The sequence below is a fragment of the Plectropomus leopardus genome, chromosome 20 (assembly GCF_008729295.1).
Source record: "Plectropomus leopardus isolate mb chromosome 20, YSFRI_Pleo_2.0, whole genome shotgun sequence".
NCBI classification, from domain to species: domain Eukaryota; kingdom Metazoa; phylum Chordata; class Actinopteri; order Perciformes; family Serranidae; genus Plectropomus; species Plectropomus leopardus.
The window spans coordinates 5,612,957-5,635,612 of NC_056482.1; the positions used below are offsets into that span (position 1 = coordinate 5,612,957).

General features: G+C 38.7%; 1 protein-coding gene across 1 annotated transcript; it reads left to right on the forward strand.

Annotated features, from left to right (window-relative positions):
• Nucleotides 1-919: 919 nt before the first annotated feature.
• tmem174 (transmembrane protein 174) lies at nucleotides 920-5,023 on the forward strand. The gene is made up of 2 exons (XM_042509902.1): nucleotides 920-1,624; nucleotides 4,821-5,023. Exons 1-2 carry the CDS (start codon nucleotides 945-947, stop codon nucleotides 4,924-4,926), a joined length of 786 nt encoding a protein of 261 aa, XP_042365836.1. The 5' UTR covers nucleotides 920-944; the 3' UTR covers nucleotides 4,927-5,023.
• The last annotated feature ends 17,633 nt before the right edge of the window (nucleotides 5,024-22,656 follow it).

The window sequence follows — 22,656 nt, forward strand, 5'->3', positions numbered from 1 at the left end:
TCTATGATGATATGGAGGTGTGTTAATGTCTATGGCATCATGGGTAACTTGCACATCTGTGAAGGCACCATGAATGCTGAAAGGTACATACAGGTTTTGGAGCGACATATGCTGCCATCCAGATGACATCTTTTTCAGGGACGTCCCTGCTTCAGAGTAGAAGAGCACAGGTATATGACTGGCCTTACTGCAGTCCAGACCTGTCTGTGACTGAAAATGTGTGGCACAGTACAAAGAGCAAAAATAAAACCCAACCTGCTGGACAACTGAAGTCATATATCAAGCAAGAATGTGAAAGAACTTCACTTTCAAAACATCAAAGAAATATTGTCCTCAGCTCCAAAAATACTTGTGTGTGATGTCACACAGTGTTACACATGTCCCAACTTCTTTAAAATGTGTTGTAGGCATTAACTTTAAAATGAGTGTATAGTTACAAAAAAACAATAACATTTATCAGTTTTAACATTACATACCTAGTCTTTGTATTGTTTTCAATTAAATAAAGGTCAAAAAGGATCTGCAAATAGTTACATTCTGTTTTAATTTGCTTTTTACACAGCATCCCAACTTTTGGGGAATCAGGGTTGTATTTCATTTTGTAAGAGTATGTTTATGACATCAGAATTGTTCAACAATTTCCAGACTTTTCTGCCACGATCTGCCCTAATTCACCAACCCAGCCCTACTTGCACATGCAGCCATTAATCAAAAGTAATCTTGTTGTCCACATGAGTTCATTTGCACACATGCTGCAAAAAAGAAGTCGCCATTTGAACATGGTGACCGATACAAGTACACTATATTCTTCCGGCAAACAGAATTCAAGTGCAGTTTAATTTATAACTTCTTCTCTTGGCTGCTGAGTGTCTGCTGAGTTACTCAGTGTTTATTTAGTTTGACTTCACTGTGAGAGGCTGTGTGGTTCAGCATCTAGAGGACTCATGGACCAAGGTTTGTGGATTAACATGGCTTCACAAAGGCCTGTGATGGAGGCTAACAGAGTTAGAAATCCTACAGCAGCTTGCAGTGGGCCACCAAATGACCCTACTCTGGTAGTTACACCTGCTCCACGCCCTCGTCAGTCACACAGTCTGCTGGATGGTGAGAAGACTGCAGCAGTCTTGCTGTTCTCAGGACTGTTCCTAGCCCTTCTGGGTGTCACTTTCACCACTATGGGCTGGCATCAATACCAAGCTGACTTCGACTTTGAGTGGACCCAACTGCTGGGTCCCATCCTGATCTCTGTTGGAGGCACTTTTATGCTTACAAGTGTCTGTAAGTTTGGGATCGCCTCCTGCTGGCCCTGCAGACAGTGGGATGAAGAAGCACTTGTCATGCCTGTGATGGAGCAAAACTCAACGCAACATTCTTTTACACTGAGTGGCATAAATCAGCCAATCATGTTACACGATGCCACAACAATGCTGTGTATTCCACCTCAGTATAACTTTACAACCCAGGAGGCACACCAAGCTGTTGGGTTACAGCCTGGGGGGTCTGTGAATGGCGTCCTTGCAGCCTGTCCTCCATATGACGCTGTGTGCTGTGTGGACAATGCAGCTTTTACAGCAGAAGAACACAGCTCAGCTCACCAAACAGACACAGACTGCAGAAGAAGCAGGTAGGGAACAGTGCTTATGTGACAGACAGTGCTCCACCTTTCGAAAGGCACAATGTTTTATCCCTGCTGAGGTCCCATATTACTCAAACCTGCTGTGGTGATGGATATGTGGTTTAACAGGACTGGTACGTGCAACTTTTTTTTCTCCAAAAAACAAACAAAAACACATGCCATCAAAAAGCAAGCGATCCCAGTGGAGAGTTTTGCTTTTTAGAAAAAAAAAACATCGTTTGGCTCTAGGTTCATATGGAAAGTGAACACCGGGCTCCTGGGTGAAAATCTTTTGACTGGACCCATCCAAACCCCACCCCACCCGCCCTACTGGGACTTTCCAACTTCTTATACGATGTCGTTACCGGCAGCATTTCAACTTGATGCCGTACAGCAGCTTATCATACAGCCATGATAGGTTACATGTGGCTGTGTTATCAATGACGCTGCCCGTCTGTGTATCATACGGCCACACCACTTTTGTCCAGCAACGTATTTGACGACTTTGGAATGAGAATGGGCTGAGTTGGGTTAAAATTTCAATTGAGAATTTTCAACAGCAGCCTTTGACAAAATTACCTGATTTTTCAAAAAATAACCAATATATATTTGACCCAACTTGAGTAACACCATGGTTGGGGTAAAAATTTAACCAGAAAATTTTTAATTGTGTAGATTTTCCCTTTTTTTGTGTTTCTATTTACTGTTTTTTCCCCTTCCTATGTTTCTGGGCTCCCTTTGCTCATTTACCCAGCCACACACCTGTCCTGCATCAGCCTTGTTAGTCCTTCCCTGCTCCTCAGTTTCTCCCAGCCTGTTCATCACCTCATTCCCCTCACCTGAGCTTCTCTGCCATTTTTATCCACCTGCACTTCATTCCCTCATCAGTCTAGTTTGTATTTAAGTCTTGGTTTTCAGGTCAGTCTGTTTGATCCTTGATTTGCTTGTGACAACTTCAATTTGCTGTTTCCCTGCTTGTAACAAAGCGTTATCTTTTTGGGGTCCTTATTAGACTGAACACATCAGATTATTAGTCATATCAAATGAAAGATAAGAAAACAAAGCATTTCAGTATGCAGTTTCTTCACTTTCCATATCCATGCAGTTTTCAACCAGCTGATATATTTCAGCAGTATAACCTCATTCCTGTAATTCAGTTATGGCTTTTGGTTTTGGTGTGCCACTCCAAGATTTTCAGTTGCCCCATCTGACCACCCCTCTGAAAAATTTCTGGAGGTGCCACTGGTATTACCTACCATCGATGGCAGCTGAAACACTCCCGGTTTGGAGAAGCAGGCAGGAGTTAGAAAGCTATACAATATACTGCTGTGGGTGGAAAACATATTTTAGCCACCTAAAAAATATATACCTACACACCTCTCTCTTTCAGCCCATTCAGTCTCCCTCTGCAAAACGTCATCTCTGTAATCTGGTTAATTAGCTGTTTGAAAGCTGAGAAAATTGACTTGATTTCCTTCAAAAACACGGAAAGAAGGCAGTGAAAAACTTAACAAGAAATGACCCAAAAATCCACAAGAAAATGACCTAAAATTAGCAAAAATAAATAAATATATAAATAAAGGAAAGAAAAGTAACAGCAAAAAACAGAGAATGAATGACCTGAAAGGGTGTGAAGAAGTGTTAAAATAAAGCAAAAATAATAAACATACATGATCATGTGTTTTCTGGAATCTAATTTTAAATATATAATATAAAATTAGTTTTACTGATATTTTCATTTGATACTTTTCTATTTTTTAAGCTAAGTTTTAGGTCACTTTCTTCACCTTTTAGTATTTATTTTGCATTTCACACCAAGTCTCTGATTGCCTTTTTTTTTTTTTTAAAAAAAGATCCCATCTCAAAAGGTTTAAATACTTGTGAAAGGTGTCTGAATGCAATGCATGCAACAAAAATGATGTCCATGTAATGCTAAAATAGATTTTTCTGCTGCCCCCCCATCCACAGCAGTACATTACTTAACATCCATGTCAATACTCCTGCCTGCTTCTCCAAACTGGGGGTGTGGCCACCACCATGTACTGAGATTAATACACTTACTATGTATAAGTAACTCATATGAACCCCATCTTAAAAAAACTAAACTGTCCCTGTAAGTCAGATTTGAGTGTGTTAAACATTCACAGCTTCTCATTAAAACAAAACATGCCAGAGTTCTTTTCTTATTAACCACGAGCTCACTTTCCTCTTGGCCCAAAGTGTTTTTGGCCGTCAATACTCTCTCAGCCAATTATGGTGGAATGAATCTCTTTATGACCGTCAACACACTGATATTGATTCACATAAATGACTATGGTTTACAATGTGTCACATACGTTCTGGTCAGTTTGAAAAAGTAACAAAATCAAACTGTTTAGTTAAGAGGGGGAAAATGTTGAGAAGAGATAATCAGTGCAACACTCTCTTTGGCTGTCCATAAAATAAAATAAGCCTCGTGTGAATGAAATGAGGACAATTAAAACCAAAATAGTTTCTCATGAGCTGTGTTGATATTCAGAGCAGTGTTTCTGGCTCAAGCTGCGGCCTGCACTGTGTCGAATCAATGTCATATCAAACACATTTTACACAGTTTATGTGCTTTGCAAAGGAAAAACTAATTGTGGCGTATATATTTTTTTTTTTTTCAGTTCATCATATTTTCCCACCTGTTCCTAAACCAAGCGCTGAGGGGAAACATAACACTGCGTATTGTCATAAAACAAAGTCTCTTGCCACTAATTGCAGGATCCCATTTATTTGAAATCCAAATCAAATATCCTTGGACAGACGCTCCGCTGAACACAAAGCTGCGTTCCATTACTGGAAAGTTACAAGTTTTCACTTTCTTTTATTGTTTTTAGACGATTACTCCCAGCAGGTTTCCAGGAAAAGTAATTCACTTTAATAAAAGCAGACAGCAGGAATAATACAGTTAACCTAGGCTAACTCTAAACTGCTGCCCTGATCATATGAACACATGCTCCGCTCACCAGCTCTCACTTATGTTGTCACAACTTCTGACCTGTTTCACTGTGTTTCCACGGGTTAATGCCAAATAGAGGCATGATCAAGGGAGAAATTGCTCAACCTCAGTGTTTTCTTTTAAAGGGCAATCTGCTTCCTAACGTTAACCAATGGGGCCTGTAAACATTTGAATATCAGCCAGCTCTTGTCTCTCTCAGATATGTTGTTTGATTCCTTGTAGGACTGAGAAGACAGAAGAAGAAAGAGGACGTGCTGACGCCGCCTCTTCACCTCCACCTGCATACGAAGACATCTACCCTTCTTTTAACAAACACGATGTGACATAAACGCCTCCTGAATCTTGTTAGGAATTTTCATGTCTCCTTTGCAAGTGATTTGATAAAATGTCCCGCAGAACAAAACGTCCCCTGTGTTTCATTCCACAGCAACACAACTTCTCTCTGTTTCCTCTCACAGCTGTTATCATGAACAGTTACCATCATAATTATGGATGAAGTCATAAAATCCACTAAGATGAGGCTCCCTGGAAGAAAAAAAAAACTCATTAAAATGGAGATTTATGGACAGCTCCATCTGAGGGCTTCAAGGTTCTGGAAACTTAGAGATACTGCATTTATATTCAGCAAAATAAAACACATATTTATCCAGAGCTTGTTGTCTCTCAATAGCTGCAGAAACCGCTGTACATGCCTGATAAATGTTGGCAGAGAGAGTGTGGACACACACCATTGACTGACACAATATGGGAACAATTTGCAAGAGATAACTAAAAAAAAAAGATTTTGTTTTTATGCTGCAAGAAAATTAACATCAAAATATGGTGTGTGTGTGTGTGTGTGTGTGTAGAGAGGTCAGGTATAAAACAACTAATGGTATTATTATTGTTGTTATTTTTATTATTATAATAATAATAATAATAATAATAATAATAATAATAATAATAATAATAATAACAATAATGCTGATGACGTCAGCAACCCACTCAGATGAAGCAGAAGTGTTATGTTTGGTTTTTTTTTCCCGCTGGATCATTCACTATATGTACAAGTAGTGAGGCGTTTACTGTCGGTTGTGTTTGCAGGATAAAAACAAGTGTCAGTGCACCACACGGGGGCAGAAACACTGAGGAAATCAATACACTCACCGGGTCAGGTCAGGTGCTTTTACCAGGATCAGGGGCCTATAAAGCCTATAAATGCATACAATAATACTACTTTAAAATAATAATAATAATAATAATAATAATAATATAATAATAATAATTATAATAATAATGTCGCAATTAATAAAACAATATCTGCTCTTTAAACCAAACTTCCTTGTTTATTAGATATATTGGGCACTTTATTCATATCTTTCATTGCAACTAAATTTTATTCACCTGTTGGTTTTTTGTTGTTGTTTTTTGAATTTTATGATTTTAATCTGCTTTGTATTTGGAGTATATGTTTTGCCACTTTTATAGCTCACCCTACAGCTCTTTAAACTTTTATACTCTTTTTTTGTTGAAAGGTGCTATAGAGAATTAAAAAACTCGCCTTGCCTAAAATACTGTCGTTTTTGTTAATAATTAATGAGTGTATTACTGCCTTCGTTTCCTATTTTTTTTTTCTTCGTGGAACTCTGTGGATGGCGATCTTTTTGGACACGAAGATGAAGATGAACGAAATTCAAACTGAATTAGGCAAAAATAAAGGAATTAGCCCAATAACATCAAAAACACGTCTGTGTGCAGCTTTACATTTCATAGAAATATTACGTCAATAAACAATCGATAAATTAATTGTAATTATAATAAAATCAATCAATCAATCAGTCGAAACATTAATAGAGATTTCATTTAATTGATTTTGTTTAATGGTGTATCAATTTGAATTTGAACTTCTGATGCTTATTAATTATTAATTGTGCATTTAAAATGATAAAAATGTAGATTATAAAAGAAGAAAAGAAAGAAAATACCGTAGGAATTCATATTTCTTTGACATGTCAGTTTGTACTTTTGGGGAAAAAGTTTATTTAAACTTCAATAATTTATTTAGGCTATGTGGTTCAAACTTTTTTTCGAGTGATATTACTTCTAAAAACTCTGGTTTCAAAATCTAAAAAAATATAGATTAAAAATTCAACATTTACAATTGACTGTTTTGTAGCCTATAATGCGTATGTCGGTGTGATCTGTTTTATTATTAGCGCTTTAAACTAAATTTTTAGCAGTGAGAAAAAAACATTTTAATTGACTCAATCTATTTTTTTATTTACAGGCAAGATGACATGTCACTGTAGTCAGCTCGGTAAATAATGTCTCCAGAACTAAAAATATATTGTTTTCTTCAACACTTGCTCAAATCCCTCTTAAATTTACTGCCGGCGTTGCTCCCCAAAAGCACGCGCACTCAAAACAACTTTTTCTCCCCCAAAACTGAAAATTCATAGCAATTTAGCAAACATCTCAGACCTCCTTCAAACTTTGTGCCGTTTGCCTGCAGATCTGAAACCGCAGCGCAATATGACTTTCATTATTTTTACAGCACAGTAAAATGCGGGTGGCCGACAGGGCCCATTATTTCACCATCCTGCAGCATCGGAGACGATTTATGAAAGTATTACGGAACATGTTGAACGATAACAACTCCGAAATAAAAGAGAGGCTGAAAAAAAGAAGAAAAAGTCCCAGAGAACGTGTGTCCTGATATGAGTTTTAGGGTTATGAATGGGTTATTAGCTTTCATTTTGCGGTTAATAATAAGGGAAACCACTTTATTTCCACCAAGATCTTTTAAAGAGAAACGCAACAATAATCAATAAATTATGTACAAAAAAGTGTTGAAATTATTTGGCAGTTATGTCTTAATGCACTATGATTTCTATAAAACACCTCAAATTTAAAAAAAAAAAAACGCGCTGAGTTTATGATTTTAAAAAGCTCAACAGGTGTTTTTTGGTTCTTTATGTATCTCTGCTGGACTGAACCAACGTTTACTCTCCCACTGTGTTTTTTTGTCACGTGTTTTCCAGGATGAGCGTGCAATTGTGCGCCCGCTAAAGTGGTGGGATTGTGCAGGAGGGCCCGAGCCGGAGGCCCTCTCACTAAACCACATGTGCTCCCAGCTAAACATTTGTGGACGGATTTGGAAACTGCATCTGAGATGGCATTTTCCTTTTGAAATCAAAAATACCAAAGGGTCAGATAATCCCTGGAAATCATGATTAGACTAGAGTAATTAGCTGCGACCTTGCTCTGCATGCTGGCAGCCAGTGGACGCAGCCATTGTGTTTGCATTGTTACACCACCGGACTCCCATATGGTGCATGCTAATAAGACCGAGGAGGCTTGGTCTCTGCAACTCAGCAAACAGCTGAAGTTGGTGTTCAGACTGTAACCTGAGCTCATTGTGTTCTGTTATAACACTGCTCAACAAGGGGCTTTGTTTTGACTGACAAAAAGCTGCAAAATACATGGCTGACTACAGGTGTAGATTTTCGGGGAGATTGCATCTTCCTTTTAATATTTAGAGCATCAGAGAAACATTTGAGTAATAACTTGCTGAGTGCATAAAAAATCACCAGAATGCAGAAAAATCAAGGGTTTAATACTCAAAATTTTCTGGCAAAGGCAAACCCCTTGTTTTGTTCCATAATGTGTCCCCTGAATGCTGAAATTAAACATATGCCCTTATGGCTGACAGTTTGGAAAACTTTACAAAAAGAAAATTCTGTTTATTTTCAGCAATTGTTAAACCTTTATATTAACACGTATGTGGTCATTTAAACTTTTACATAGTGGTAGATTTTGAGGGTGGGTGCAGGGGACACACATTTGCATAATAAAGTGATGAAAAAGCAGACATTGATGCATAAAAATTCACCAGTATGCAGAAAAATCAAGTGATTAATAGGCTACTCAATTTTTGGCGAGGGGATCTGCAAACCTCCTTTTGTGTCTCCCATGATGCTGAAACTATGCCCACGTGGCTGACAGTGTGGAAAACATTACAAAAGAAAAGAAAGTTTTGTTTCAGCAGTTGTTCAATCTTTCAATCAATACACAAAGAAGTAGTTATGTAGACTTTTACATGTAGAATTTAGGGTGGATGCAGGGGGCACATACCCCCCAATATTTACAACATGTGCATTAGATGAGGACTTTTGTAAAAATTAAACACATTAGCATGATACATTGATGAAAAGGCACTCACTGTATGAAAATTTACCAGAATGCAGAAAAGTTAAGTGTTTAATTACTAAACATTTTCTGGCGAAAGACCTGCAAAAACCCATTTTGTGTCTCCCCCACTGCTGAAACTAAACCTATGCCCCTGTGACTGACAGTGTAGAAAACTTTACAAAAGAAAAGTAATTTTTTTTTCAGCAATTGTTCAACCTTTAAATTAACACACAGAAGTAGTCATTTAACCTTTTACAAAGGTGTAGATTTCGGGGGCAGGTTCCCCTCAATATTTACAACATACACCTGTTCACCCCAATGAAAACACAAAAATATAGGGACTTTTATTTTGACAGAATTAAATAGATGCAGAGGAGGAACAAAACAATGCAGAAAAAATGTACCAGAATGCAGTATATTGACTGTTTGGCACTGAAAATATCCTGAGGGAGTCAGTCCTCATTACTAAAATGAAACAGACACCTTTGTCCTCTAACATGCAATTTTCCCTTTTTGTTCCACCTTGTATGACTTTAAGGTGCCTTAAATCATCTTGTTTCACACTGACTGACTGTGTTCTACATCTTCACTGAAACACTAAGTGAAATCCTCAAACCCAAAGATTGTGTTCTGTTTTTTTTTATTACCTGCATGATTCCCTTAAAGAGAGATAATGAATGCAAAACTTTCAGTCACATTTCCCCAAAGTGCAGCTGGACATATTTGCCAGAAAAAAAAGTTTGTGTTCTGTTTGGCTGCACAGCAGTAGTTTTGAGTAACAGGTGCCTGCTTTTTAAGGTTACTTCTTTCTTATTGCTTATGAATCTATTGAATTATTAAGGGAATTATCAGCAGTCAGCTATGGATCTTTTTAAGTTTGCAAAATGTAACTAACAAAAAACTTCTACATAATACCTATATTGTATAAAACTGAGATGCAGATTAGCCTGGGCGGATAGAGGTAGACTGCAGCACTGATCTGTACTTTCTTTCCAGGTTGGTTAGAGAGGAAACTTTTTTACAAAGATATGTTGTTGCAAAAGGCCAAATATGTTGAATTTGACGAAATTAAATACATTTACAACATAAATTGATGCACAAAAGGCTCATTCATGCATAAAAACTCACCAGAATGTAGAAATGAAGTGTTTGACGCTCCGAATTTCCAGAGAAAAGACCCCAAACCCCCCAGTTTCATATGTGCTTCCCTTAAATGTTGAAATAAAATCACTCACTTGAATCACTTATTACTCACTCAGGCAGTGATTTCAATCTGTTTTTGCTTTTGACCCCATGATACGAAGTGACTGTGACCTCTTGTCACAGGGTTAAATATGTATTCGCTGTGAACACTTCTGCCAATTACCTCTTCTCGGCTTGTTTCATTTGAAGAATTTTTAGATTGTGAAGAGGTAAAACTAAGATCTGAGATCTGAGAAAATACTGAAAAATATAAACATAAGTAAACATGGCTTTGTATAGCTGATTTTTTAAATTATGCATTTTTAAAAATTTTGATGACTATCTTGTGACCCATTGTTAGAGGTCCCAAAAAACTGCTTTCAGGAAAAAGAAAATGTCTCAATGAAAAACTGGTGACGAAGTGTTCACTGGAATAAAAAAAATATGATGCAGTTAGTTTTCTTTTCACTTTTTTAAAATAGTTTTATATTACATATTTGCTTTATTTATGTGAGTGCTACAAACAAAGCTCCATTTACTTCCATTATATAGAATTCACAGAGACAGACATTTAAATCCTATTAAAAATAAAAGCCAAAACTTTCTTCATGGCTTGACTCCACAAAATAATAAATAAATAAATAAAAATGTTTTCATGTATTTTAAGTGTACTGACCTTTTAAATGTCACATGCATGTGTGGAATTGGCTGTATTTGAGGAAAAAACTTCTCACTACAATGACATTAAAGCACACAAGCTTCTGTCAGGACATTATTTTGACGGGGGCGGCAGATCTGGCGAGCCTCATTCACATTTTCCTCTAAGAGTCCCTCATGATTATTTTTAGCAGCTGAAAGTGGCTGTTTTCAAAATAAGTTCCTGACCGTATATCAAAAGATCCCTGTGCCGCAGTGGTGGGCTCGCTCTGGGTGCCTGCTTTCATTTCACTCTGTGTGTGTGTGTGTGTGTGTGTGTGTGTGTGTGTGTGTTACAGCCTGTGCAACTACAGGGCATGAAGACAGGGGACAAATGGATTCCATGTTTGCAGGAAAACATGCTGGAGGCGCAGGAAAACTTTGTTGTTTATGAAGAACACGTGAAACCAATCAAATCTGAATTATCTTCCTGTTGTTCCAGCTTTTGTCGTTTGCAGTTTTCAGTTCGCTCGCCAGCAGTGTCACCACCCAGCGAGCAGGTCTGTGTCTGTGCGTGAAAGGTAGATCGTTTACTGGGTGCACACGCAGTGAACTCACATGCACCCGGAGACACTTTTGGGTTGTTGTTTTTTGGGTCCCTGTCACTGTGAAATTTATTTGACTGGTTTGTCACTTTCAGATTAAAGTCCTCACACTTTTTATTGTGCTTTTGCTGGTGGTGAAGGTGGTGAAAAATGCAAATTATCAGCTTTTTTTAATCCTAAAGGGACAGGAAAACAAACTCATTTACTCTGTTTTTTGTTGCTCTTCTTCTTGCTTCCTCTCTCTCACTCTCTCTCGCTCTCTCTCTCACTCACACACACACACACACACACACACACACACACACACACACACACAACAAGCAGACAAGTTTGCAAGAGGAGCGTCTAAACCTCAAGGGGATCTGATAAATAGTCAGCCCACAGGAAATGATTTGCAGACCTCCTCAGCATAATAACCCATTTACATACTCATCGTCATGGTGCTGGGCTGCACACACACACACACACACACACACACACACACGGAAAAACACAATTCCACTTCTCTCTAACACACACCATAAGCACACACAAAGTATGCATAAAATAGTGCACAACAGGTACGTGCAATAACTTGGAGATGTGCTTTCATATCCAAATACCCAATACCTTGCCTGCAAAACACACACACACACACACACAAGACTGAACCAGTTTTTTCAGAGCTAATGTGAACTATCAGCTGCACTCGAGTCATTTCTCTTTCTTTATTGACTGCGAGCCAACAACTGCATGCAGCCATGATAAAGTCATATCCCTCCCTGTCTCTCCCTCTAATAACTTTCCCCTCACAGTTTTTTACGGCCCTCCCCGGCTGCACCTCAAGGAGCAGGTGTTCAGCTCATTCAGCGAGAGCACAGCGAGGTCATGCGCTGCGTTATTGGGAATAACCATATATGTGTTATGAGGGCAGCCGTAGTGGATTGAAGTGTTCTGAGTGAGATTACATGTGTCTTGTGCGAGGGTCAGTGCTTTGTCACACCGCAGGAGGACACGTCATGTGGAAAAAGAGTTCTGAGATGATTAAATGTATGAGGGGAATTTCATCTCGTGTGTGATAAGGGGCTTTAGGGCCTCGTGAGAACTGAATATTACTTTAACAAGTATGAGGCTTTACATGTGGGATATTATATAGGAGATTTTATTGACAAAAGCAGAAGTTATTGTGTGTCAAAACGTGTGTATATCACAGGGTTGTGTAACTGAATGCAAAAAATATGAAACTGCATAAAGAAATTTATTTCCTTTGTAATCTATGCTGTAAGGTGCAAGGCAAACACTTGGGAACTCTCTTTCTTTGGAATTAAAACATTGAGCTGCTTTTTAAATATGATATTAATATATATATATATTCATGTTGCTCAAACTCTTCTTAAGATTTTTATGGCTTCTGTTGTCTTATTTTATTTTTTTTAGAATGAAGCACTTACATCATCAAATGTGTCCTTCTGCCCACGGGCGCTATTACATCTGCAACTGTATCTTATAAATGCAGACTGACAGGGATGCCTCAAGAAGGGATATTTCAGAGATTGAATTAAGCAAGTAAAAGTGAAATGTGATGTAATTTTAAAAACATTTCCATATAACAAATAATCCATGTAAAACAGAATTATTTTTCACAGTAGACCTAATGCCTTCACAATCCCTCCCTCAGAAACCAATCATTTGTCCCAGACTTTTCAACATCATGAACAAACAGCATAAATTTATACCTTCTATACACTGTAGACATGCCAGTATTATACTTTGTTGTTGCTCATTATAATAAACTTTACAACAATACACCAGCACCTTCATGTAAAAAGTACACATCTTTTTACTTGACATTGCATCATTTTATTTATATCATTACACAGTGATGCTATGTAATTATTTTACTGTCAGTATTGTATTTGATGTTTTGTTATTATGTGCTATATCATAGCATTCTCTTCCATTTCTATCAGATATATTTCATTGTGTTGTATTATTGCTGTAGTATATACTGAACATGTATTATAAGCTTTATTTACTTAATTCATACCTGTAAATCAAGGATACACAATTTGCTTTGCCCAGGGGCAACTCTTGCAAAATGACAGGAAGCCAGTTGATGAACAAACATTAAAAATAATGATATAAATAATTTGCCTTGACCTCTGTCAGGGGGTCGAGGGGATCCTTCCCTGGCACTACTTTTTGAAAACAAAGCTCAGTTTAAAGTTGTTTGATTTTTAAAAAAAATGCACATTACCGATGTTGAAGGTACACACACACACACACACACACACAATCACAAAAACAATTTCTTTTCCTTGTGAATTAAAAAAAAAATGGTAGTAGTCGTGGCAGTAGTAGTAATAATTAATTATCTCTAAGCTTGTCTCTGTGTTGCTGTTGTGATATTTCCCCAAAGATCAATTAAGTCTTTTTTTACTGGAAATAGATAAATTAATTATTTAAGACTTAAACAATGTAATAAACATCATAACGATAATTATACATTTAGCAGAAAGTAGCATGTTATGAGTTCAGTTTGTCATCTTTCATATATAATTAAGAAAAAAAGTGGTTTCCAGGTTCTGCTTTTTTAAACGTCATGTGGGCTTTTAAATTTGAAACCTGCTGACGATTTACAAAAATAACAGCATTAATCCTCACAACCTCATGCATACACAAACCTCATGTTCTCTCACCAAAAACAGAGTGAATACGTGTGTGCTCCATCAACGATCTGACGCACTGAGCAGGTTTGTTATCTTTTTACTGCAGAGTACTTTAATATAGCCTGTATTATAACAATAATGTGATTGTGGATATATTTAAATATTTTTTTTGGTGGGGGGGGATCTGTCGCATGACTATTTGATGCAGCAGTGAAAGAAACTGCAGCACAAAGCAAATAGTGAGAAATTATTAATGTTGAGTTTATTTACCGTCTGAACGGTGATTAATCAGTGATTTGGTCCAACTCCCCAGCTGGTGAAAGGAGCTTTCCCAGTCATATGAAGTGAAGCTGAAAGGACAGAGACTTTCTTATTTAACTGAGCGAGCGATGCCCCCACAAGGATTACTCTCCTGGCTCCCAGGTTTCCATTCCTCCCCCTGTCACTGAATACAACAGTAAGTATAACATTTCACACTAACAGAAATTAGGAGCAAGGAGAAAAGTAAACATGGGAGAATTTGGGAGCTGGGTATTTTGGAAAAGAAATCCTGTGTTTGTATTAATATTTCACCTCTGGGAAAACTTCTGTCACTGACAATTTAAAGGGCATGCGGCCAACATTATGTCAATTTGCTGTTACGGTGGTATTTATGACTTTATTGAATTAGGGCAGAGAGTCTGCGGTGGGTCGGGATGTTTCAGGGACGGGCGGAGAGGCGAAGAGAAAAAAGAAAAAAGAAAAAGCGGAAAATGAGGACTTATTTTTGTTTCAAATGTGTTTCCGTCCACATATGGTCCTTGTTTTGGCCTATATACTGAGAATCTTGGAGCTGACCCATGACCTGGCTCCTCAGACTAACATGATTCTGGCTGTCTCACTTTGAGTTCGATTTGACCCCGTGTCCCCCCGAAGTTCAAGGGTCACCTCCAGGGAGCAGCAAATTAACCCAATGTGTCAAACCTGGCATGACACCATGTTCAGCCGAGCTCTGCTGTTTAAATATTTCCACTTGCATGCGTTTAATATTCTTTTTTTTTTTTGTGGGTTATTTTCAATTCTACCTCTCTTCAAAGTTTATGGTCTGTGGCTAATTCTCCTTTTCTGCTGAATTCCCACCCCTCATACGGCAATCACTCTCTGTCTCAATTCTCTGTCTTTGACATCTTCTTCCTTTCTTTTGGTGCCTCTTCCTTCTGATCTTCCCTCTTTTTCTCTCACCATGTCTCTCCCCAAAATCCTCCTCTCTCTCTCTGTGTCTGTCCCTGCGGTTAAAGACGTTTCAGTTCAGCTGTCACAAATTATGTTCGCCTGCCCAGCTGTCAAAACAGGGGGGTGTCCCTTTCATTCCACCTCACATACTACGAAAGGAGATGGGAGGGAGGAGGGCTTTAACGCCCGTGTTTGGACACAAGCAATTATCTCTAATTATTGTTTTTCTTTTCAGTTTCCCTGTCCCGATGGAGGTCCGACGAGACGAACATGCAATAATCCGCTCCAGTCGTCCAGAATCAGCGGGCCCTCGGAGTCCGGGCTCGGTCCCGGGACTCTGTGGCTTTCATCTCAATGTGAGTCAGGAGTTGATTCAAACATGGAGTGATGGGAGAATTAACCCCTGGGACCCAGCTTTCAATGGGCTCAGCTAAGAGATTATATGTGTTGATGGCAGGCTTTTATATGCACTGGGCTTTCAAAACTTCAGCTGTTAAATCACGGCACAGGATCTTCACCTTTACGTCTTTCATGCACCCCCTCTTCTCCCTCATCTTTTGTCTTTTTTACCCCGAAACTGTGCGTGAGACTGAGTAACACTGCCTCTGAAGTGACACGGCCCACACAAATTACACCGTACATGTTCTGAGCTCTCGTCAGACTGCCACTGGGAGTTTACGTTCGATGTGCAGCCCTCAGATTCCCATGACCATTGCCGAGCCTTTGGGATTCAAGCTCTTTTTTAGTGCATGTGAACATATGTGAAATAGTGCTTGAAAGTAAACGCACACAAACATGAAGAGAGGAAGAGAAACATGCAGCTGATGTCAGGCGAATTGGATCATCCTCGAGATTTGTAATTAGTTTGAAGCTGACATCTTTGGTGGTCCTCGCAGGCTTCTAAAGCACGGCAAGGGGAAGGACAAAATAAAAAATTCCCCGTCCGTCTTCGCAGACTTGTACAACATGTTGCATGCATCCTTTGGTTTCCACATCCATGCCAAAGCCAAAGGATGTTTTGGCAAAACAAAAAGCCACACGTCTCAAATGTGACTGACACGAGGGATGTCAAGGGGAGAAAAACAAGAAAACAAAAAAAGAGATTCACAGATGAGGAAAAGAGTTAAAAGACAGCAGCTGCAGGTTTAGATATTCACTTTATTCATACGAATATGTCTCCTGCTTGGCCTCTTTCATCCTGACCTCTGTCACATGTTGTCCCTCACGCTCCTGGAAATGCTCCCCGCTGAGACAGTTTAGACCTCCTATGGGCCCGATCCCACCAGCAGTTAAAACAGCTACATTTTGTGGTGAAATAAATTAATTTCAATGGAATTCAGTCGCGGGGGGCAAAATAAATCCATGCAAATTTTTCACGTTGAGAATAACTTTGCAATATAATAACAAGCTGCTCTGACAGCGCTGACCTTTCAGGGAATTGAGAGTTTGAAAGTGGAAATTAGGGGAAGCCATCGTAGCTTATTAGCTTTGTGTTGTGTGTCCAGACATTTTTTAATATCAATACACATGTATCTCATGGCAAATGTAAATGTAAAAAATCACATATCAAATGTACAAATCAATGAGCCTTTTCTATCTCCGAAATACAAACAAGACAGCATTAAAGTTAGCTCATATGCAATTTAATGTCTGAATCTAAAGCTGAACATCGTGACAAATCCATAACCTCATATTGCATTTGGTCAAATAAGCCTCTAAATGTAATGTACATTACACGGACCAGTGAGATAAGTATATATGGTACATTCACACATGTAAGAGTCTATATGCTTCTTTTCGTGTGGAATAATTTTGCCTCTGTAAAAGTCATCTATGTCACTGAAAACCACTAAAGCGAGCTATGCTTTATTGAGTTGTGAGCTCTCCATGTGCTTGATACATTGAGACCTCAATCCTCCCCTGGGTTTTTCCTGACAGACCCACAATGGCATTCATGTAGTAGCACGTGTGTGACGGACACGTAGAAAGACTATTTCGTGAAAATGTGAAAAACATGTTAAGTGAAACTTGGTAAGCGTCCTTTTTTTAATCTTAAACCTGCATTAACAAACCTTTCTGGCAGGTTTTTGGAGCCGGTAAACAGACCGCCTAGTCTGCAGAAGAAAATGTTGCCATTGTTCATATCTACAAACCAAGGATATGTTACATTTGTATGTTTCATGAGCATCATACCAAGATTTCGAAAGTGATGTAGTCCTTATTACATGTATATGAGCAGATTTTGTCATTGAGAGGTAGAGGGGATTGTGTTTGGCATCACAAGGTGGAGGCCTCTGTTCAGGACCAGCAAACTGGTTGTTTTCTAGCCAAACATTTGTGGCATTTTAACTGTGATTGCGCCGCCATCACCAGGTATATTAAGCCCAAACTAATTATGTTGCACCAACAAAATAACAGCTTGTGTGCACAAGATGATAACTAATCCCCGCATTATCATTATTGAATTGTGTGCACAATAAATAAATAAATTTTAAAAAAGTAAAAATAAAAATCACCTTTCACGACCTCAGGGGCTCCGTACATTCCCATGCCAACATTCATTTTGGCTTTAGGGTCTAAAAAAATAAATGAATTTAAAAAACAAATCACCCTGCGGGACTTCAGGGCCTCCATACAGATCCATGCCAATGTGTATTCTGGCTATTGGGTTCAAAAAAATCAATTAATATATATATATATTTTTTAAATCACCTTTTGGGGCTTTGAGGGCTCCGTACATATCCATGCCAACACTGATTCTGGCTATTGGGTTGAAAACAAACACTGACATATCACCTTATTAAGGTGCTATGTTGAACATTTAGGAGGTTACTTTTTAAATGTCTTACAGATTACAAGTAACCCCATTAAAATGTAATGTAACTTTTTGCTTTGTATCACTCTCTTTTGTCCTTCCCTGTTCCACAGTTTTACCTGCACACCTGTCTTAATTTCTCCACTTTAGTGTTACCTACCACACCCTCTTTGTCAGCCAATCACTGTTTCCCTCCCTTTGCCTGCGCCTGGCTGCTCCAGCTGTGTCTTGTTCTTGTGATTAGCTCTCTGTGTGTCTATACCTGTGTCTGTCCCTTTGTCCTTTAGTTTGTCTGTGTTCATGGCGTCATTCCCTGCTCCATTTCCCATGTGTTAGGTTGCTTTCCTTAGTTCATTCCTGTTTTTATACCAACATCCGGGCTTGTTTTCAGTTTAGTTTTTGTTCTTTGTGTTTTGTTGCTTGCCTATTTGGAGATGTTGTACCAGCTACGCTAAAGCTCACTTCTTGTTGAAACCACCCTGCTCTCTGGAATCCTGCTTTTGGGTCCTCATTTGATCTGAAACACTGCAAAAAGATTCAAAGCAACAGAATGTGAGTTCATATTCTACAAATATATTTTTTTTTTTTTTACTGAAAAGAACATATTTCGATGTAACTCCTTTGTAACCTCCAACATTTATTTACATTTTTTTCTCACTTATTGCAACTGATTACAAATACCTATAATACATTTAACTATTTACTCACCAAAACTGTGAACATGTTTGCAAACAGTTGCTTATTTACACATTGAGCATGTAGAGAGGAACTTCGCATTTAGAGTTGTGTTTGTGGCAACCAAAGAAAGAAATAGAGTCCTAGAGAAATAGAGTCCTGCAGATTTTTTCCGCATGACGTGTGCAGCTTTTGGCAAAAATATACAGTATAAATGTTTTATGATGACTGTATCGACTCTACACAACCTTTTACTACAGTTTTGATCTCTGTAACTGTAAAAGACACAAAGAAATACGAATATCTATGTTTTACTCAATCTTTTCTATTTTAAAATAAAAGCCCTTTGACAATGTTTCTGTTGGCAAAATCCCTCAGTTGATAACAAGAGGCCTTTTACTGTGAAACATTTACAGGACCGTGTTGTTGACAATGCAGTAGCTTGCACAGCTTCATAAACAAGTGGTGTATGTGTTTTTACTTGTGGAAATGCAGTTGTTACAACAGCATACAGCTCTGCAGCAGCGCTGCAACAACAACGCTGCCAGTGTGAACATCACAAGCATGCAAGTAGCAGAAGTTTGGTGAGGTTGCAATCATGTGCACACACGTGCAATTTGGCTCAGGCATTAGGGAAAAATTTGGCTCTTTAGCAGCTCCTTTATGTTCACCAACTAGTTGCTAACTTTGTCTCATCCCCAACTGGTGTTGGACAGGTAGCACACCAAGAGCTTATTGGAACTTCTTTGTTGAAAACACCTGGCTGATGATGTCATGTGATGCATTGATAACAAGAGAGCGCTCTTATCTCATTTCAGACAATCATAATAACCCACACTGAGCTTTGTGCTGCTATGTCTCCCTGCCCCACCACCCTTCCACCCAGCCACCCCCTCCCCATCTTCACATTGTCCCAAAGGTGGTACCTCTTGGCTGGTGTCACATCCACCCCCTCTGCCTCCCCCTCCTCTAATTCCTCTCTCCTATGGTCTGATCCACCCTTTTTTGTGTCCACAGTCTATAGTGGAGACATTACATAGCAAATCTCTATTGTCTGGCCTCAGGCTCTGCGTGTAATCTCTCTTGTCAAAGGGAATATTCAGCGATTAGCCCCCGTAAATTACAAGGGCTGATCAGCGCGTCAGTTCAGCCCTCATTAACTGCTAACAGGGCTTCATCAGAACCACCCACACTACCAGGACCTTCAACCTCTCACCCCTGACACCTGGAACTTTCTCACGTCGGCTCCCTAAACGCAGATTTCTTTCTAAATCAGACCTACTCTTCTTTTTGTGTCTTTCTGAGGCATCTAGGCCAGACAGGGTGATTAAAGGGCTGCAGTGGGAGTTTGAAAGAAGATTAAAGATCCCTCCAGCGACGGGCATCAAAGTGGCATCATGCAGTAATGAGCAGGTATTCATCGTTTGTCTGACATCATACTTGCCACACTGGTAGAAGCTAGAAAAGGTGTCATTCAGAGACACCCGTGCAGAGTTATCACAAGACCACCCATCTGTTACATATGTTGGACAAACAGACGAGTTTCTATGTGTAATATCTAGCAGATGGGGGTTGCCTGGTGTAAAGGGCACATCAGAATGGGGTCGTCTATGATGCTGGTCAACTGGTCATTTCTACGAGCCCATTAACCACCTGGGATTGCTATGTTTTGTCAGCTTTTACCCAGTTTTGGGTTTCATTTGCCGTGCTTTGAAATCAAACACGCCCGCCCCACGCACTCCCAGAAACAAGACTTTCTCTGACAAACATAACTGATGTCTGCCCCGAGCACCTCACAGGCATACATATACATACACAGGTACACAAATATACATGCCAGCATGCACATGATGCATGCTTACATATATGTTGACACAGCAGATATTAGTAACATGAGCTCTTTTATTTAACATTTTCTAGAAGTCATATTTTTTGTCACTTTTTGCCCATCTCTTGCGTTAACCCAGTTGCCAGAAGAAAATGTTGGTATTGTACATTTCTGCATACCACGAATGTGTTACAAAATATGATCTTTCTCTAACCATATCCAAGTGGCAATTGTGTCTACACATAATGACACATTAACCACAATGTTGTTGAAATGTAAAGAAATGTTAAATATCAACAGATCCACTACTTAACATTCAAATGCTCCAAATTATTCTATTGATTTATTCTGGTTATTTTTGCATAGTGGCTGAAGGGATGGCACTGTTGATCTTTTAATCCACCACTTTGGTCCAGACTTAAATATCTCAACAGCTACCAGATGGATTGTAATGACATTTTTCAACAGAAATTCATAGTACTCAGAGGATGAACCCTGACTTATTCTCATGTGCCATCAGCAGTTTCAAATCTTGACTTAACAGGCAAAATATCAACATCTATTGAATTAATTGGCCCAAAATGTTGATTCATGGTGCCAAGAGAATGAATCTTATTAATATGATTCCTTAACTTTCTGTGCTACTGTGAGCTTATTTGTGGTTTAAGTGAAATGTCTCGTCAGCTACTGGTTGCATTGCCATGAAATCTGGTAGACATTCATATCTCTCTTATGATATTATGTAAAAACTTTGGCAATCCTCTGATCAAATGCTGACAAGACAGGCGTTCCCTCTTTAGCTCTATTTCAGCTGTTGCAAATGTTAGCATGCTAACACTTGAATCTAAGATGGTTGACATTTTAAATTAATATTGTATCTGCTTCACAAACTCCAGAAGAAACTGTTGACATTGTTCGTTTCTGCGAATCACAGATACCTTACATTTGTACATTTCATACGTATTGTGTAACCATTTTTAAAGTGATGAAGATGTGATGATATGTATATGAGCTGACTTTGTTATTGAGTGGTGAAGGGGATGGATGGTGTAACACCTGGGTGAGACAGTTTCCAAGCTTCAGACCATTGATCGAGACCGACAACATAACCGTCAGTTTTTTAGCGAGTCATACGTGACATTTCCAGCCGTGATTGTGCCAGCAAACTAGCTATTTTAACCCAAACATGATGTTTTGTGGTCTTGTGCCTACGCATAGCCACACATCAACCATATCTGTGTTGATACTTAAAGTTTCAACGTATCCGCTACATAATTAAGTACAAATGTCAATTATCCGTGGTTTTCAGAAACTTACAATGCCAACAGTTTTTGTGGCGACTGGGTTGGCTAAACATCAGAATGTTAGCTTTGTCACGGTGAGTATGGTACATGTAGCGTGCTGACTTCAGTATCTAGCTACAGCTGCAGAGGCATGGCTTTAGATTTTTTTTATTGTCAATTGTAGCCTTATCATTCTGTATATCTAGCTACAGTTTTGTGGCACATTTTCCTTGTTGAGATTGTCTATTTAACTTCACAGTTAGAAGAATGGATATAATGTGCAACATTTTGGGTTCGCACCCAGTCTATGCAATGACGTTTGGCAATAAGCACGTACAGAATATGCTGCACACGTGCCACTGTTATACAGTGTGACATTTTTTAACTTTGAAAGAAAAACATGGGAAAATGTGACTGGAAAATCAAAAGTTCACGAGGTTAACTTACGCTGTGATAGACTCTGATCATGTCACAAACCCACAGACTCTGAACCCACATGTGAAGATCTTTTGTGCTTTTGCCAGTGACTTACAGTCTGTGGACAGATTTAAGTGATAAGTGCAGAGATCTTTCAGGATGAAAGAGGAGCTAGTTGCCACTTTCCCTTCCAAGAGCTGTAACGTCTTACAGTTCACCTTTCAGCCTGTCGTAGAAATCACTGCTGAGAGTTCAAGTATGATAAGACATGAAAAATACAAAGGAAACTGATACTCTTCGGAGTTCTCATGGTGTCCAGACTGCATGAGAAAATGGAGAGTTATGTTCCCAAATGCTGAATACCAATTTTTGGGGAAAAAAAGGAAAAAAGTTGATTATTATCAGATGGAGAAGAGACAGACCGTTAAGTCTTAACACATTGTAAACCAAACACTTAACTGTCTCACTGTCCTGGTGAAAGATATATTTTTTGTTTATGCCCATTTTGCAAGAAAATTTTACATTTTTTCAAGGCGTCACTGTGGATCAAAAAATATCAGCAAATATTCAAGAATGTTACAAAAAGA

Coding starts and splice junctions, on each gene's coding strand:
- tmem174 (XM_042509902.1), top strand. CDS start 945: ATGGACCAAGGTTTGTGGATTAACATGGCTTCACAAAGGCCTGTGATG. Junction 1,625..4,820: donor ACAGACTGCAGAAGAAGCAG/GTAGGGAACAGT, acceptor GATTCCTTGTAG/GACTGAGAAGACAGAAGAAG.